We start from the raw sequence: 20,203 nt of genomic DNA, 5'->3' as shown, positions 1-20,203 counted from the left end.
AACAGAAATAAACATAAGGAGCCCAAATGTCCAAACTGTCTATGGAACAACATTTGTACATGCAAATGGGCAAGCAGCGATTTAGGCTAGCATTTTCTAAACTGTGTGACGGGAGACCCACGCTTTTCAAAATACCACACCTTTCTGCCCCAAATGCATGTGTGTATGTTCTGTACTTCAGGACCACACATGCTTTCTTTACCCATGTTATAAAATTACATGCATCTTTTTTAGGGGCTTTCCAGGCAGAGTTCAAGTGCACACGGAACAATTCACTGAGCGGCTCCAGCATTTCGTCCTTCATCCCCACCAGCTTACTATACCTTCCCCCCACCCCCACCCCAGAAAGCTGTAGTCAAAAGACCGATTTCAATTGTGAGACTCGATTAAAAGTGTTTGAATAGTTTGGCATTTTGTACGTAAATACTGCTTACAAGAAAGCATCTTGCGTGTGCACGTGAACTCAGTCTGGAAAGCCCCTAAACTGCCCCCGTTTTTATCTTCTTCACCTCTCTCTGCGACATTGCAGGCCTGAGTGCACTCTCGAGGTCTATACAATAGCATATACATCCATGCATGCTGCTTATGTACGTATATGCTGATTCTGTGGACAGCTCCAACATTAACTCTTTGAAAATTACTCCCTAAATAACTGAAACCATAATTTAAAAAAACAAAACACAACCCAAACTAAAACAAATTATTCTTCCATACACATCCCTGATTATAACATTATGCACAGCAGGCAAACTACCTGCAACGTGATAACAAACTAGTATAGTAAATGATAGCAGAAAAAGACCAACTGGCCCATTCAGTCTGGCCACTTATTCCTCTCCACGGTGCAAGGATCTATCCCGCCATGAAGGGCGACACCATTTGTAAGATCTCACTCCTCATCCAAGACAGTTTGAAACCTTCCCCATTTGGACTGTACCATCTCGAGCAGATAAATTATATAAACCCCCCACTTCCTTCATCTCCAGCACCTCTTCTATCCCATGTCTAGCCAAAAGGCTTTGTAACAATGTAAACAGGAACCTATGCTAGTGTGGCTGTTGGCCAAACATCCAGCTCCAATGTCCCTTGCACAGTCTCTGTGAGCGCTTCTGTTCCCACCAGGGCAGGGGGAGGCTGCCCTGGTCCTCAGGATATCTACCGTGAACATGCAGGAGATCGATCTAGACGGAGTGGGAGCAGTGGATGCAAATCTATCTCGTGCCTATTCATTATGGCTATCCTGAGAACCGGGGGTCTGACTCTCAGCTTCACAGGTTTGCACCCGCGCTCTTTTCTTTCTGAGATCTCTTGTATGTGTGGAAAGCGAAGATGTTTTGCTTTACTTTTTCAGTCACCCGTTTTGAAAACAAAGAGGTTGAAGGGTGGTGTAGGGTTGATAATGACGTGAATAACCTGGAAGATTGGAGATGGAGGAAAGAAATGAGGGAGCTGTGGAGGGGGTGACAAAGGAAAGGGATAGTTCTGTGAAGGGGTGAGAGAGGGCTGGGGAGGGGTAATAGGGTAAGAGACAGAATAGTGAGCCAGAGGTTGGGGTGGAGAATGAGTGACAGGGAAGGAGCGGGTGGAGAATGAGTGACAGGGAAGGAGCGGGAGCTGGTGAGTGGGATAAGAGGCAAAGGAAAGTACATGCGAGTTTGGAGGGGAGAATGTACAGAGGGTGGAAATGGAGGACTAGGGAGTGGGTGAAAAACCAAGGGGGAATTGGAGGCTAGGGAAGGATTGAGACAGAGGGGGAATGGGAGAAGGATGAAAGTGGGAAATGGCATGCTCATAGATAGGTGAAAAGAGTACCTGGGGGGTTAAATAGGATGAGAAGGAGGGATGAAATTTATCATTGAATTGAAAGAGAAGTAAGAGAGAGAAATGGAGAAAAAAGATGAAAGGGAAAGGTCAATGTCAGAGACATATGTAAGGAGGGAAAGGAAGAAGACAGAAGGAAAGAGAAGAAATGGAAAATGGAAAGGAGACCTAGAACAGAATATAGGAAAAGATCAAAAAGAGAAACCAGGACCAATCCAATTTAAAAAACAGAATGCTTAGACAAAGGTACAAAAAGGAAATGTTTTATTTTCAGTTTTTAGAGAGTGGAATATGTCAGCTTTAGGAATGTGCATTTTTTTTTAATATTTTTGTAGTTTGCTCAGTTTGAGAGGAAATACATCTGTTTCGCTTTCTCAGATGTTGCACTGCAGGCAGAGTCCGGCTTCTTGGGGTTTCCAGTTCGGTTTTTGTCTGTATGCTTCTATTTCTAATTTGTGCTCCCATATTTTGTTTTATAGAAGAGTCGCTCTGTGTTCTGCGTTTGTGACTGAGGCAAAGGATTCTGTTGGCATGTAGCGTCTATGCAGGGATCTATAGCAGTGCACTGATGCTCAAGGGCTTATAATAACATTTTCAATGCTTCCCATTCTTCGGAAAGCTGCTATTTTATTTTATTTATTTTTTAAAATAATTTGCATTCTGTTGTTCCAGAAATCTCAGAGCATAACAGGATAAGGCACAATAAAACAACAAAGTCCTGGGAGTTACTGCTGCCACAACATAGCAGATTTGCAACCTAGGTTCCGTTTCTTTTGTTTTTTTGCAGGGTTTTGTGTTCCTTCACAAAGCGTCTGGCAGTGGAAGGTGCTTGTGTGGCTGTTACTGAGGCGATATTAGAATGTGAAGGTATTTCGTTTTTTGCATGGTGAGTTGTAAGGGGGAATCTGTGTGCGTGGAAGTGCAGGATGTATGAGGAGATTCTGTTCCTTCCTGGTCAGAGTCCAGACTTTACTCCCAGAGTTAGCTACGGTAGTTAGTTGGCTGATTCTGTCAAATAATTTTATGGGGTGGTTGAACCTGGCTGGGGTGGGGATTCATTCCATGGGACTTTTTCTTATTTTGTTAAATGCAGGGGACCATGGTGTGGGGGCGAGTGTGATACATGGAAATGTCACTTTAGCGTGCCCTCTGTCCTCCTCCTCCTTCTTCTCCCCCCCCCTCCACTAAATACTTCTGTCTAGAGCTGCCACTTTCCCAGAGGAAGGATTATGGTTAAAGTCCTTTGCCTTTGGTGGGACCTCCTTCTGCTTGTGCTGTTGCTAGAGGTGGAAAGGAAGCTTTTTCAGGTGAGGCTGAAACAGAAAACAAAAAAGGGACAGTCACTCAGGCTCCAAAGCAGGAAAGAATGCGGCACTAACCACACCTGTGAAAAAGGCCATCGCAGCTCCAGAGACCACCCCCAGGAAATGCATGCGCAGATCCACTGGTGGCAGGCCTGCTCTGCAGAGCACCACAGCTTCTTTTAAAGTCTCTCCTGTGAACATGTGACCCAGCTTCAGGTGCTGCTGAGGCCAGGCAGAACTCTGCACAGTCCTGGTGGGTTTCTAAGGTCGGGAGGGAAGCACGTGCTCCAGGAACCTTTGAGAAGCAGCAGGACTCGGTCAATCAAAGGTCTCCACACACACCGAAGTGTTGATACAAACAAATGAGCTTTACTGCTGTAAAAATAATAATTGCATGGGTTGAGAGAAGAGTCGTCTTCCAGAATTACAGTCAAATCAGAAATAAATTCCTGCCACTTACAAAATGCTGAGCATCAACGTTCCTAGGGTCAGCTCGGCCGTCCTTGCCTCCAAGACTCCCCCATCGATCCTCTGTCACCCCTACAGACTCTCCGTTGGTACCTGCAGTTCTCCAGAAAGGTTCGCCCTCCACCTTTCATAGGAATAAATAACTCTCCAACAGGTTACGCTTGAAGATTCTTCAGAAAATATCAGCATTGGTGACTGGGGTGGGGAGCAGGGGATGGCTTCACCTGGGCTACGAGGCCTCTGGAAATCCCTGCAGCAAGTTTGGGGGTGAAGTGCAGCTTCCCAAGCCAAGTTCATGCGCTCCCTAAGGCCAGAGAGCTCAAAGTTCCTGGCCATGGCAATGAGCGACAAAAGCCTGACACTATTTTGCTACAGATGTAAATGAGTTCCAGGTTCATTAGCATCGGTAGCAAAATTATACGCAAAATGGTTACTTACCCATGGTAAATGCTGCTGGTTAGTACATCGGACTCATAGTTAGGTTATTTCCTCCTGAATGGGTAAAATTATATAAAAATCGCATTAAGTATCAGCAAAGAAAAAAACGTCTTGATTATCTTCACACACATTGCAACATAACAATGCTTTTTAATACATATTAGTAAATAAATGTATACATTGACTCTGAATATTTTTATGTCACACCCGCATGAAAAGGAGATGTGCATTATACATTCTACAAAATTTACAAGAGATTATGGGATCAAGTTTAAAAGCATTAAAGGCTCATATACACAAATATCTGGGCTGCACATGAGCTATGCGTATTTTAAAGTCCAGAAATTACACGCGTGCATACGTAAAAGGGCTGGGCTTGGATGTGTCAGGGTTATTCCAGGGTGGGGCCAACAGTTATGTACCTAAATCCATATTTTAAATCCAGTGGCCGCAGCACGCGGCGGCTTGTTAGCTGCTTATATTTACTGCTGCTCCTGCAGAAATTGCTTTTTAGGCCTAACAAGCCAGGGTGAGAGGTTGGGGGTCAACCGGGGGCGTGCAGGCTGAAGGACAAGATGGGTCTGGATAACCTCGAGATAGGCTGGGCAAACTAGTAGAATACATGGTAAAACTGGCAATGTTCTTCACACAAGCACGTTTCAAAATCCGCCTACCTGCGCGCATTAAAGCAGATGAAGTCCTGAGGAAGATACGTGAAGTACATTTGCTCGAGTATTGGCTTAAAATTAGGAGTACACATACACACGCTAGGCGTACCTTAAATAATATGCATGTAAATGCATGCATGATTAAAAATTCCAGCATATGTTCATGTACACACCCATATACGCATGTGTGGGCAACCACATACTAGTTTTAAAGATACTGTTCCTGTTTTACCACCATAGGGGGGTCTGATTGCTGCCACAAGACCAACCTCTGGACATTGAAACCACTCAAGCCCTTTTAACCCAGAATGGAGAGTGACTCTGTATTGAGGTGGGGCTAGGACCAACTGTGACCCTAGATACAGAAGCATCAGTGATTAGGCCCCTCAGAGCTTGCATATGTCAAGTAGTGCTATAGAAATGATAAGTAGTAGTAGTAGTAGTAGTAGTAGTAATGTACATAGCTTTTCATGGTCTTTATTTCATTAATAGGGGAGGACTATTTCACAGTAGGTAAGCTAAGGTAACAGCTCATAGGAGATGCACTCCCTTCCCTTGATGCTCTGGAGCCCACATTATAATTTTGACAGCCCAATCCCAGATAGACCATCCACCTAGTATGATCTTTGTTTCATCTCAGGCAACAGCTACTTTTCACTACTCACTCCCACCTCGGATTTCCTCCACTGGACTCAATTTATTTCTTGGCAACTCCATTCCCTTGACTCTCGTCCCCAGGCTTAGGTCCTGCCTTTGATGCTGGAGCAGGCAAGGAATCCAGGGGCTGCAGCTATTTCTTCCCAGTAGATAATCTCACAGCTCTCCCAACCTCAGGAAGAGAGGAAAGGGCTGCAGAGGGAGTCAAGAAATTCGCTTGAAAATGTGAATGCAACAGACTTCTATACCGTGGGTGGGTCTTCAGAATGGTAACACTCAGGGCATTCAAGTCATGCTATATTCTCACCCCCCCCCCCCAATTGACAACCATGCATAGTTTCCATATCGATACATCATCCCCTACTAATCTCTGACATAGTGCAATCGCTTCGCTTGGTAGACTTATACGGAAAGTGATCACAGGTCTGTCTTGCTTTTGGTGAAATTCCTTCTTTCACAAAGTTATGAAGGTAGGCAGTGCAGCAGGCCCCCCACTTATAGGGATGCCATTCTGATATCAGTGAACCCCAGTTGTCCGTATCCCGATCACACTGGTAATGATATCGTTGGCAGTCATGGTGACCTGTCTCTTGAATTTTCATGTGCTTGATGCTTCTGCAAAACCCACTAGTGGGAACAGCAGTCAGATTTGGATCACCATGTAGAATTTACTTTTTTATGACAAAATAAAGACTCATGGATGGGAAAAATCAGAATTTTTTGAATAAACTTACAATAATGTCCTGATCCTCTCTAGGCCCCATACTGGACACCATTTTATATAAACCCCTTTATGGACTTTCACTTGAGCAAGACAGTTAAACGTCCTTCCCCTTCATCTCTCCTTAGAGAGCAGGTCGGCATCCAGCTGTCTTGCTCCACAAAAGTTGCCTCTTCCAAATCTTCTTAATGAAGTAGAGGCTGCTGGTGCTGCCCCTAGAGCTTCCATCTTGTACTCTCCTGAAAACCCCTCGCACTTGGGGCTGGGATATGCAAAATGAGCTGTGTGTGTGACCTTAGGCTCCATACAGATAGTACGGGAAAAGAGAAAAGATGGGACATATACCAGGGTGTATACAATTACACTTTTGAGCAAAGAATAGAAAAGCAAAATGCACGGAAGAGAACAGACATACAATGTAATCAGTAATGGCAAAGAGAATCTGTAACATGTCGGCATTCGAAGGACAGACCAGTAAATGAAGAGACACTTACTGACATACATACCTCACTCCATCATAGACAATGTTAGACATATATTGAAGGAAATACTCACAGCATGGACTTCCAGTTTCCACTGCTGGTCCTTTGGACCTTTGTAGCCCCGAGTTTCCTCTATGACCTATCAAGACAACCTGGCCCTCTTGATTTTCTGCCTCCCAGACCAAAAGCAGCCACTTCACTGGGGTTCAGATCAGTCTGAGAAATATCCAAGATCAAGAAGGGATTCATTAATGAACTGAGTCCAACAAGTATAAAGCCAAGAATTAGATTAAAGACTCACTCTTAGTCTAGCAGCACACCACAAGCACATCGCCAATAAATACAGACCCTATCCCTTTTCACACAGAAAGATAAGAGACAAGGCATGCCACACTTACTGGAACTGGCAGGAAGTTTTGCTGGGGTAGTCCTCTTTGTCCCAATACTGGTCCTGGAGGACCAGCTGCAGAAATAAAGGTGGATATCAGCTGAGGGTGGCAGCCAAGGTGCTGAGTATTGTAGGCTGTCAGGCAATGAGCGTGAACAAGCGATGCCTGCATTTTTATATTGTTTCCAGTATCACCATGAAGGCAAAACATTACCAGCATTTGATGGACAGGTCTGTTTGTGTTGCCTACACATAGCTGAGAGGCATCTTGTGCTCTTTGATGATTCTAAACAGCTGGTTTGAGAGAAGGGGCAAGAAGAGGGAGTGTAAACAATCAGTCTTTGGCTTCTATAATGTGTTCGTATGTGGCATGGTTTTCTCCCTGAGCACTGACATGCATCCTTGGTCAAAGCACTGGTAGCAGGAGGTATGCAGGGCATCCTAGTCTAGAAGGCACTTTGCCAGCCATATGTATGATGGACGAATAAAGGCCGAACACCCTCTATTGTGGTATGAGTGCTAGGGATGCCCAGTACTGATGTCCATGCATGCTATAGATGATGTTCCAGTAGTCCACACCCTTATGGAAGGGGTTACCAGATTGCGAAGCAATGACAGAAATGTCGGGATTGGGATTGCATTGTGCGTGAAAGGGAAAACTTGCGGCTAGCATCCTGCAAATGCTGTCATTTCATGATGATGACAGCTATGAGTGAAGGATGGAGAATAAAAATTGTGTAGAAAGGAAAATATATTTGGACATATGCAGGCTTTGCATACCAACAGTTCCTCATATTCTGCAGGATGTTCTTCTCTATGTGAACGCAGCAGCCAGAACGCAGCAGCCAGAACGCAGCAGCCAGAATCCTAACCAATACCAACCGCCGTACTCACATTACCCCCATCCTTCGAAACCTACATTGGCTGCCAATAAAATATAGAATTCTATATAAAGCTCTCACTATAATCCACAAATCTATCCACCAACAGCTCACACTAGACCTTCAGAACCCTCTCGAACACCGCTCGTCCGAAAGACCCATCAGAGAAGCTTATAAAGGAACCCTACAAGTCCCACCTACAAAATACACCCGTCTAAAAACCACCAAAGAACGTTCCTTCTCCACAGCAGGCCCTGTCCTCTGGAACAGACTACCGACTGACCTAAGACTGGAACCTTGTCTTCTTACCTTTCGAAGAAAACTGAAGACGTGGCTTTTCCTCCAAGCCTTCCCCTAGTCAAAATGACACTTCGGACTCAGCCCAAGGAATGAGATAATTACTATCTCATAACCCGTTTTATATTATTTATTTGTTGCTAATTCCGCTCTACCTTTCTTCCTGGCTACTTTAGCCCCCAAGTTCAATGCCCTTGTTTTATGTAACTTTGCTTGTTTCAGCCTTCTTGTTTGGTTACACTTGTTTATTCCCTAAGTTCCATGTAAACCGGCCTGATGTGAATTCTATTCGTGAAGTCCGGTATAGAAATAAATATTAAATAAATAAATAAATAAAATGTGAGTTCTGGGATTTTATTTAACATTTATATGAAGCCTTTGGTAGATATCATTAGGGAATGCAATTTTAATTTTTATATTTATGCTGATGATACCCAGTTACACATTTCTTTAGATCCAGTTAAAGAGGACACTATCCACTCAATAAATTACGGTCTGGAGGTATCAAATTACAGATGGCCAAAAGTAAACTAATGCTCAGCCCTATCAAGATGCAGGTTCTCAAGGTGGGTAGAGGCCCAGCATTGAAACTGGATATTTCACTGATCCTAGATGAAGTAACGCTCTCTATAAACGAGCCTTTGGCGAGAAGCCACTCTTGATCAGACATTATTCCTAGGAATTTAGAAGTCCATATTCAAAAGCATTTAGCCGGCTAACTCAGAAGTTAGCCGGCTAAATGAATGTTTGGGCTAGAGTTTGGCTAGAGTTTAGACAGCTAAATTAGGGGTGCTCCAGAGGTGTAATTGGGAGGAGTTGAGTTAGCGGCTAAGTCTGGTCAGGCCAAAGGGCTATCTGAAAGTTAGGCAGCTAACTTTAAGATAGCTGGCTATATTCAATAGTGTGGTATACCTCTAAAGTTAAGTTTATTCGGCTAACTTTCAGGTTAATTTACCATTTCGCATTAGGGCCTTAATGCGCACGATAGATAATATAACTGCAAATTCCACATTGAGTATTCCAGTGGGAGGAGTTTATGGAAATGAGGGTCATTAGCATCCAATGCAATACAGCAACGAGAGAGAGAGAGAGAGAGGGAGAGAGGGAGAGAGAGAGGGAGAGTGCACCTCTGTATACAGTCAGTCTGACACTCTACACTCTCTATAAATGTACCACTGTAGAGGAGCACTTTGAATCAGGGTAGGTTTCGTAAGGTTGGGGGGAATAGGGAGGTGGTGTTACAGAAACATCCTGAGGTATTCATAGTAAAATTGACATCACTAAAGATTTGTAGTCATTGTAATGGATGAAAAGTCTAACCAGAGGAGTCTACCTTCCAAAACCCACCTCTATTCAAAATGCCCCTCCTCAGCGGTACATACATATAGAGTGTCAGACTGACTCTATACAGAGGTGCTCTCTCTCTCACCCCCTCTCTCTTTTTTATCACGGGCGCTATTTCCGCTATACTTATAGCATTTTGAAAAATCTAGGGCTTTCCTAGCTGGACTGTGTCTGAATATGGACCTCTCAAATTTCTAGGGGTTTGTACACTGCAATGTGATCTATTCATCAGTTGCAGAGCTATTTAAATAAGGCCAAGCTAATAGTGATCATTTTTCATATCAATTACTGTTATGGAACTTCTGTGGGTCTTGTGTTCAATACTACCCCATAAGTTACAATTAAATAAAAACATGTTACCCTGCATAGTGTCCGGATGCATATTCAGGGACCTTTATTAGCTCCATACTAAAGAAACTGCACTGGTTTCCAGTTCATTGGCACCCATTTGAAAGTCCTTGTACTCCCAGAGTCAGCCACGGAGTATCTTTGGAGCCTGTGTGTTCGTATTTACCATTCCACACGCTTAGATCCTTGAGTGATACATTGTTTGCAGTCCCCACAGTAGAAATGGCGAGACTGACCAGCCAACGCGCCATTTCCTGTTGTGCTCTAGTGTTCTGGAACTCTCTCCCACGTGAGATTTACTGCTAATTAAATGTTTAATGAGGACTTGGCTCTTTGGCAAGGCCTTTGTGGGATAATGATCAGAATTGTACTTTATAAGACCTAAGATCAATCTTTAATTGATCTTAGGTCTTATGATTAGTTTATTTACTTGTGATTGTGTAGTTTTGTTTATGTTTTAACTGCTTATTTGGTGAATATTTTATTAAATAATTTGCTATCTGGAAAAATGGTTAATAAATGGACAAAAAAATGAATGAAGTGAAATATAATATTATGCTTTGAATTTGCTCTAATTTTTGTTGTATCATGGCTTGAGCGCTCCTGTGGGAAGGGCAACTATATATATACAAACATCTGGAATAAAATGCCTACGGACTTGCGCCTGGAGCCCTGTATCAAAAAATTCAAACAAAACTTAAAAGCTTGGCTCTTCAGAGAAGCTTATACATAATGCCCTTAGACTCCACAAAGAGCCTTTTCTACCTCCAACAGCCTCCGTCTCCTACCTCTAACAACCTCTGTCTCCTACTATTTTCTCTCCACTCTATTAATCCACCCTCTCTCCTCCCCCCTTCTCTCTTTCTACTTTCTGCCTTCCGTGACCTAAATGTATCTAATTATACATATATTGTATATTTGATTTGTACATTATTTACTGAAGTATATACCGCTGGTAAATATACATAGTTTCTCCCATAAGATTACATGGGATTTAATTGTACCATATGCTGATTCATTGCATTATTGAGTTATATTCGCTTGTTCTCTCTAAATTAATTGTAAAGCCTGTTGCTAAATTATTGTTCATTGTAAACCGAGGTGATGTTTGTAACGTTCCACGGTATATAAAAAACCTTTAAATAAATAAATAAATAAATAAAAATATATAGACTAGCAACCCTGCTAGTCTATATATAGTTGCCTTTCTGAATGCATAATTTGTAATGTCATATATAGTGTCTTCTCTATGTACTAGTTAAAGATAATGTATATTATTGTATATAATACTTTTTATTATTGTATATAATACTTTTTGGAGTGTATAATTTATATAAGGTTATCCACAGTGTATAAGGTTATACACAATCCCTTATTGAGTGTATAATTTGCAATGCTACTTATTATGTTCTTCTGTTGTTTCCCATCAGGCACTGATCCTTTTCCCCTCTTCCTGTTTTCCCCTCTCTTCTCTCGCCCCCTTCTCTCTTCCTATCTGCTCCCTCTCCCCCCACCCTGGTTTTTTGTAATTTCCTCCTTCAGTTATATTGTAAACCGGCATGATGTACCCACGAATGCCGAGATATAAACGCTAATAAATAAATAAATGTAGGAAATCAAATGGTATAGTGGGCTATATCACAGTCTGCACATGCTTGCCACTATTTTCTATAGTGGACCAATGACATCAGAGTGACTGCATATCCAAAAAGGGATAACAAGGCTCCTGTGCAGCTAATGAATTCTGCAGCTTGGACCTGGACAAGCCAGACATGCGCGATCATACGTTCATTTGAACCCAGTTCAGTCTCCTCCGCAACACCGGTTCTGGCTCCAAATAGCAAATATTTTGTTACCATTTTCCCTTTCTGGCTTCAAACTGGGTGAATCAAGTTCTTAGAGGGCAATTTGTAAAGTACCTGCATTGCTTGTTATTTTGTACCCATGGATCTGCAAGAGAAGTTTCAAAAGGAGATGAGCTTCCCTTAGAAAGATGAGAGGCTGGCTGCCTGGCTCTGAGGGTACATCTGTACCCAGGGATTTTTCACCTGCTTTGCAAGCGCACAGAGATTTCACAATAAAATCCCCAAATTGTTGGCTGGCCCCGCCTCTACCCCTTCGTGGCCTCAGGTACTTGGTGGAAAATTGTCCTTTGTGAAGGAATCACTAACACAGCATCCGGGATAAAAATAAACAAACTAATTGCTGATGCAGACACCAGGTTTTAGGGATGTGCAGGGAAAGATGCTCATTTTCTTTGTTTTTTTTTAAATTTATGGTTTCTTTTCGGGGGGGGGGGGGGAGGCTCAATCCATATTCTGCTGTGGGCTGCCAAGGTAAATTAACTGGATTAATTTCCCAGATTAATTTAAGAATATAAGAAGCGCCATGCTGGGTCAGACCAAGGATTATCAAAGCTCAACAGTGGCCAATCCCCAATAGCTGATTTATTTCTTGTATCTCACTCCCAGAGGTTAAGCGCTGGCTTTCCCAAGTCTACCTGGCTAATAACTGTTTATGGACTTTTCCTTCAGGAATTTGTCCAATCCTCTTTTGAGCCCTGCTATGTTACTTGCCTTGCCCACTGGATATTCAGCCAGAAAGCCGCATGGCCGAATATATCCGGTTAAATCCAGAATTAGCTGGGCAAATCGTTTGGTTAACGTTAAAACAGCCCTTTGGCAAGATTAAAGTAATCAGGATAATTAGCCGGATAGTGCTGACTACTGGCATTACCTAGCTAATGGTTATTACCTGGTCATTCTTTAAAACACGATGCGGCCCCAATGCATGCAACAGCAACCAAATGATGAATCTAGTCCTAAGGTATCTGGATAACTTAGCCTGCCCCCAGAATCTCTCTGATTTCTCTGGATAAGTTTTATTTATTTATTTAAACGCCTACCCGGATCAATCAGGGGCGGTCAGCATGGTGGGAATTTTTAATCCCTGTGCTTATCCAGCTCAGCCCTAAATTTAGCCAGACCAAACTTTTATTAAATATGGGCCTCCAAATAAAAAAGAAAAATCGAACAGAAAGAAATGCCTCCCCCATCCCTGCTCTCATGCACCGTCCCCAACTTTCTTACCCCCCTTTCTCTGGGGTCTTCGATGAAGAAAGGGGAAGGAGCAATCCCCACTTGTGTCTAGCCCATCTGCTCCCATTGAGAAATTGTGCTGGCCGACCCCGAGATGAACGCCCAGGTGTTTTACGGCCATAAAACAATTCAGTGCTGGTGTCTGGGTCGGGTGGAACCAGTTCTCAACTGGAACTGATGGATCAGCTACGACCGAGTGCCTCCATGGAAGGAGCCAGAGGTGGTCACAGGGGGCTGCGGGCGGCATGATCTTAAAAACATCGTAGGCGTGCAGTGTGCACTATTTGCTAAGAATTTGCTGAGCCAAAAAATGTCTGAAAATGTCTGAATATTTTCAGGTGAGTCAATAGTTGCAATGAACGAAACTGAAAATAGCGATTCATCACATTTTACCCAGTCGGGTAAAAGAAATGCACATTCCTACTGCTCTCTTACATGGCTGCTATCACTCAGGTACGGTATCTTTACTATATCAAAGTCCTTAAAAAAAGCCTTTTAAATCATAAGAAAAGAATGTAATAAGAACATTTTTTAAGGGGAGCATATTTATATAGCTTTATAACAGAACCTACTGCTTCTTTTGGCCCAGCAAAACCATTTTATTACCTTCCGTGCAATTCTCTCCAGGGCAACTCTGGCCACAGGTATAATGGGCCCTCCTTCAGGGTCATAGAAAGGACTCTGAGGATGATCCAGGCTTGTTAAAGGTCTGATTTTCTCTTGAGGAACTGTAGGATTATTTGGGGACTGCAATTAAAAGAAAATAAATAAATAAAGTTACAGACACAATTCAATTCATTTTCTCTCAACAATAGCAAATACAAATACAGAGGTTCACATTCAGAGAGCCGGTGGGTGGATAACACCACTCCAGTCTTCGGCAGAACGAGCTGGTTATGCATTCCACTGAATGTAGCCAGATAAAGTGCAAGTTATTACCTGGCTAAGTGCAGAACTGCACCCCGGCCCAACCAGGCTTAGCCGGACAAGTTAGCTAGTTAACGCTGAATATCAAATTTATTGGAGAGGTTACTCTCACCCTAGAACGCCGCTGGAACCCCTTTGATTTATCCAGGTAAGCTTTATCCAGCTAAAAACATCCAGATAAGTCTGAGATGGCCAGTGCCGCAGGATTTTCAAGTTCCAACGTTTGTCCAGTTAAATCCCAAACATTTCAATATGGACCTTACGGTCCTTATGACAAGTGAGAAATATTTTATGTTCTAAAAAAAAAAGGACCATTTTGACCACATCTGTTCATGAGATGCATCATTTTCTATGCTGATCTGAAACTGCCATGCTGCTAATTTTCACTTTCACGCAAGCCACTGCTAGCAATCCAACATCACTGGCAATGAAAAGTCTATTTCACTAAGGACCATCTTTAATGAAGGAATAAAAAGGCAGCTAAAAGTTTACATTTTAAATTGCCCTCATTCGTTTTCTGTCATTTCCTTAAGGAAGTTGTCTGGTCCCTGCCCCATTGGATAAAACCCCCAAACCATCACTTCCCTTTGCTCATCTCTGACGCTCCCAGCCTCCCCTGGACCCTCTTACCCCACGAAGTCTGTAAAATCTGTTTAAACCTTCCCGGGGCAGGCGGGATCCCCGGCCACTGCTGCTGCATCACATGGTGCTGGCAACTTGGAACCGTGGGAAGAGCGGGGCCAACTGGTGATCGCGCCCGCCCTGTGAAGATTTGGTCAGATTTCAAGAGCTTCATGAGGTGAACATTTCCGGGGGCACTAAGGGAGGGCACTGCCAGTCTGGACAATATCTTTGCTTTTCGTTCTATTTTTTTTTTTTTTTGCTCCTGAAACCTCATAGTAAACATCTTTTATTTATTTAGGACCCCAATTAGTTAAATAAGAAGAAGATACATTACATCAGGTCAGGTGGTAACCTAATAATCCAAAATGCACTTGAATAAAGATTCCGGCAGGTGGTACGATGTCACCTGGTGGTAGGGGGTGAGGGGCTATGGCGGACTGGAGTTACCGGCTTGCTTAGTAGTCCTGCTTGGTCAAGGTGACCTGGGGATTTTTGCGGGTCTCAAGAAGCACGGCTGATAGTTTTATGAGCACGGGGCTAAAAGGTTTTCTTATTCTGCTTGCAATTGCAAACATTAATGGCTGGCTCCAAAAGTTGCCTCAAACATCAAGTTAATCACGAGGATTTCCATTATTACGTCCGTTAGAGATACGGCACAAAAAAACCCCCAAAAACGTCTACAAGGGCCTGTAGCTGGGTCGTCCCACTTCCTGCTGCGTTCCTGTCTGCAATGCTTACTGCGTTGTATTCTGCACAATGTACAAGGAAAACAGGCAGGTGGCAGGAGAGCTACGTTCATACAAACCCCATTCCAGGAGAGGAATGGCTCGTTGCATGCAGGGACTTTAATACACACTGAGCTTCCTTTTTCTGGACAGCGATCACTATGACAAAAAATTACAGATGGGTAACTTACAAGGGATTTCTGTGGATAAACTGTGCTTCCTGGTTTCTCTTTCTTGGAAATGGATTTATGACTTCCTCATAGAAACATTCCTGGCTGTGTTTTTCATATTATAGCATCTAAGAAAGCTCATCGTTGAATATTGCAAATGTATTTCTCTTTCTTCATTTAAAAAAAACAAAACCTCATACTCCGCATCTTTCAAACAAAATTCGTTCAGTGCAGATCACATTTATTTATTTATTTATTTATTTATTTATTTATTTATTTAAAGGCTTTTATATACCGGAGTTCATGCACTTGTGCATACCACTTCGGTTTACACAGAACAAGGAACAGAAAATTACATCAAACAGATTGAACAATTTCAATCACATTTTCAATCACATTTTCAATCACAATTTCAATCACAAAAACAATTACATCAAACAGATTGAACATGTAGACAATGATAAAATTACACAACTAAAACATCTTAAAACCAAACAATGACAGACAAACAAATCCATGAAACCCACTGTAGTCAGCTTATAAACTTCAAACATCTGGTGAGGTTTCTCTAATGTTATGGGGAGGGGATAAACCTGTGACCTGAATACCAGGAGCTGTCAGACACCTCCACTGCTGCACTCTGCACTTCTTGCTACTTCAAGCCACCACAAATGCTGTCCTTATGTGCGCCACTTTCTGGGCAGTTAGAAACTAGTAGCATAGAGAAAGTCTTATCGGTCCTTTAAATAAGGACTAAGAAAATTAGTAACAAAATTCTCTTATTGTTGCAGGAAGCACCTAATGTTGAAAGTAGTAAGGTTCATATGGCATTCAAGTCCCCCAACACGTCAAAGGCTTCACGGTTATCGCTTTGCGTTAAAACATTTCAGAAAAGGCTGAAAACGTTTCTTTCTTAATTTCAGCTAAGTTGCTGAGGTTGTTTCAAGCAAGTGAGGCATGCTGAGATACTGATATTTGCCAGTTTGCAGCTAGTAAGTGTTTTGTGGCTTTTTATTTTATTTTATTTTTACTTTTCTTATTCACTTAGGCCTGGATTCTCTAAGGTCTGCGACCTTAGAGAATCCGGCGGTAATGGGGGGGGGGGGGGGGGGCGAAGCGGGGGGCGGTCCTGTGATAGCCGGCAGCGATCGCACCTCTGCGGTGCGATCGCTGCCGGCTTTCGCGCCGAATAACTACTACCATAAAAGGTGTAGTTATTCGGCGCGAAACTGGCGGCGATAAGGAATCTTACCTTTCGCCGCCAGCGATGTGTCCGCAGCGTCGGCCCCCGGTGCTGCCCAGACTCCTCCTCTTCCGGGGCCGACTCCGCCCCGAGCTAGCTATCGCGTGCGATAGCGTTAGAGAACGACCCCCTTTAGTGCTGCAGCGATGGGTGGCATGAAAATATTGTAAACGAATAAATAAAGCTGGGGTTTGTGCGTGTAAATGGGACTTTGAAAATTGCTACTTTTAAGTGCATAACTCCTTTGAAAATTCACTCCGTAAGGCTGAAGTTTCACAAGGTTTTATGCATCTAAATGGACTTTAACGTGCATGAATAGGCGTTTGAAAGCTGCTATGATATATGCTACTTTTACACGTGTAACGCCTTGGAAATTCACTCCTTAGACTTGTAGGTTGGAATCAAGGCAATCCCATGATTTTCAGCCCCCCACCCTGACCCCCCTTGGTAGAACATGAGCTGGTATTCAGGGTTTAAACACATAACATACAGAAAGGATTCGGGCGAAGAAATAATATTCAGCTTGGCTTTAAGAGAAATATTCAGGGCACGTAGGAGACACAGTCATTAACATTGCCCTCTACCCAAACCATTTGTATGAGCTTTACTTGCCTCCTGATAACCTCTACCCCAAGTAGATATTTTTCTTCGCCTTTAGCATGCAGCTCCCGTTACCTTGTAAGGGAGAAGTTTGGGGAGAATTTTCTTATCTTTTCCCACCCAGCAAAAGTCCTGGGAACTGGCCTGTGCTCCACCTTCTGTCCCTTTTACTCTTTCGTAGTCCATTCAGGTGGAAGACGAATAAAAAGTCAGGGAACAAATCCCAAAAGGTTTCATTTTGGCAGCCTTATTTGCTGCCTCTAAAGAAACAGTATTATTGCTCTCTGCTTCAACGACAGGGGGGGGGGGGGGAAGGAAAAGGAGAATTAGATTCAGACAGCAACCAACAAGGACATTGAATTTTATGGTCTGGGAAAACAAATAAGCATGGGGGTAACTTGCTGGTGCGGCTGATACTCCCCTTAACCATTAAGCCTGATACTTGTGATGCAATTCCAACATTGCTCTCTGCTTCAAAGGCAAGAGGTAATGGGAATTGGACTCAGACAGCAACCGACAAGGGCCCTGACTTTGACGATCTGGGAAACTAAATATGGGGGTGAGCTGCATAGCGCAGCAGATGCTACCATAAGCTTGCTGGGCAGACTGGATCTACCATTTGGCCCTTTTCTGCCGTCTGGCTAAATGAAAGATAAAACAGTGCAGTAGTAATGGAAGTGTGTTATTTGAGCTCTCTTTGTTGCGTAATTGCATTGTGTTTCTGTTTTATTGTACATCGTCTTGTAGCCCAATGGGAAAGAGGAGGTTTATAAATCCAAAAGTTAATTAATTAACTAACAGCGGAGAAAGAGAGAGAGTCTCTGGGTACAGTGTGGCTGCGAATGATGATATGGCCCCATGAATACGTTCCACGAAGAGATACGGGAGTTTTCCTTTGCTTTGTCACATTGAACTACTTCCCAGAGGTACCAAGACTGTATTTACTCTTTTATGTACATTTTTTAGGGACATTGAGTCTCCCATAACAGAATCTGTTGAGGTAAAGCAGAGTTAGGGGATCTGATTGAGAAAATGCTCCAGTAGATCCAGGCTAAATGGAATTTTCAACTGCCAGCTCTGTGGTAAGGTGTGAGGATGCTTGGACTCCGAAAGCCACCACCCTTAAAGTTTGTGTGTTGAGGTGAAAGTGATGACCGCTCTGCCTTATTTCGATCCTTACAGAGGGAAGCAAGAGACATGACTCACATTGATCAGTCCTCTGTCTCCAGATATGTTAACTATTTTTCTGGAGGCCATGCTTGCCTACATGCCAGACCACATCTGACTTGGGAAAGAGGCCCAAAACGGGATTTTATGAGATGGCATATTACCCTAGTATGCTAAAGGGCTATCGACTTTATTCATGGGAGCCTTGTTCCTCTAATGAGTTAACAAGCCAACTATCAGAACTTTAAGCATTACTGCAGTCTTTATATCTACTGCGACTATAATTTGCTGACATGGTCATCTCTCCTGGTTCAAGTCATGAGGCCTATATACAATAATAAGGCAAAGCTCACTGAACGAGCACATGTGTGCTCAGAATCCAAGACGAGTTCTACTGGATAAGCGTTGCAGCCAATGAACACTTCTGTGATACTATAGGTGCCTTCATAGGACTCTAGCGTTTCATGGGATCCCATATACAAGGCGTAGGCAAGATACTTGCGGAAGTCAGTACACTGACTTCTGCAAGTATCTTGCCTACACCTTGTATATTCCTGTAAATAGTCCGTTGCAGTTTTATTTATTGCTTCAATTCCTCCACCTCCTGCTCTTTGTATACTCCTCCTTGTTCGCCCTCCCTGTTCATTGTAATTTCTGCCTTTAAAGTTACATTGTAAACCGGTATGATGTATGCATACTAATACCGGTATATAAAAGTTTTTAAATAAATAAATAAATAAATAAATAAATTTTGTTTCTTGGTTTGAAGGTGATAAGGGTCACCCTAGTGGCCTGACTGATTACTCCTTTCCTCGTGCTCTGAAGAGGATTACCAGCCCCACTGCAACATCAGACCTCTTACTGAGCATGCGTTACAGCTGCTGAAAAGCTGCTTTTCTCCTGATGGGCTACACTGGACACTTGCTAACCCTTTCTTCTGCCAAAGCTGGCAAGGACTTCATTGTGTCCAGCATTTGTCTCTTCCCTGGCTTGGGAAGGTAGCTGTGGAGACAGAAGAGAAGAGTAAGTGGGAGGAAGGAAAAAGCAGTGAAGTGTTTAGTCGTGCCAGAGCTGAATCCTAGGAAGTGTTTTGAAAAGACGACATGAGAAAGATGAGGGAAATAAGGTGAGAAAATAAAGAGAAGCCTGATCCCAGAAAAGAAGTAAGGCAACTTTTCTCTTTAAAATATTCAAATCCAAATTTAGATTTGTGTGGATGTGAGGGAAAGGGGTAGATAAAAGCATGAATGGGAAAACTTCTCTTGATTTTCCAAAGATACCAACTACGCTGTTTAAATATTCTGTGCAAACCTTTGCTAGTGCACGTGGATTATTGATGGATGAAGCAGAGGAGCTTGCACCGCTCTCCTGTATGGACTTCAGGTGCCTGTGGATGCAGAGACAGAGGGGAAAGTGACTTCCTTGCATCAGTGCAGAGAGGACATGGAATCAGCCTGTGCTAGGTTCACGAAACAGAGGATTGTCATAAGCAAAGGTGAAGAGAGATGGGTTAGAAATGGTGAAAAAGAGAAGAGAGTTGACAAATGGGGGAAAGAGAGGGAGAAGAAGAAAAGAAGGAGTACAGAGGCTAGGAGCGAAAGATGGAGAGGGGAAAAAGGAAGAGTGAAAGGGGATGGAGAAGGAAATTTAGAGAGGTCAGGGTACCAAGTAAAACACTATCTCTTGACTTCTCACTAAAAACATTGGTGCTCATTCACCCTGTACGACTTGGGAAGTTGGCCCCCTTCAGACTCAAAATCTGAGCTCCTTCCATGGTAAACCAGCAGGTGTCACTGTGGCAAGTGGCGCGAGATGGCTCCGCAGCATCCCCT

At 43.1% G+C, this 20,203-nt stretch overlaps 1 protein-coding gene across 2 annotated transcripts in view; it reads right to left on the bottom strand.

Moving 5' to 3' along the window:
• Window positions 1-20,203, bottom strand: part of SPON1 (spondin 1) — a 310,402-nt gene that overhangs the window by 23,029 nt on the left and 267,170 nt on the right. For both annotated transcript variants that reach the window (XM_029582226.1, XM_029582225.1), the window contains exon 9: window positions 13,522-13,662. In XM_029582226.1, the coding sequence (XP_029438086.1) occupies window positions 13,522-13,662 (141 nt within the window). The remainder of the gene's footprint in view (window positions 1-13,521; window positions 13,663-20,203) is intronic.

Source organism: Rhinatrema bivittatum, chromosome 17, assembly GCF_901001135.1.
Source record: "Rhinatrema bivittatum chromosome 17, aRhiBiv1.1, whole genome shotgun sequence".
Classification (NCBI taxonomy): domain Eukaryota; kingdom Metazoa; phylum Chordata; class Amphibia; order Gymnophiona; family Rhinatrematidae; genus Rhinatrema; species Rhinatrema bivittatum.
This window is presented reverse-complemented; position numbering and strand designations above follow the sequence as displayed.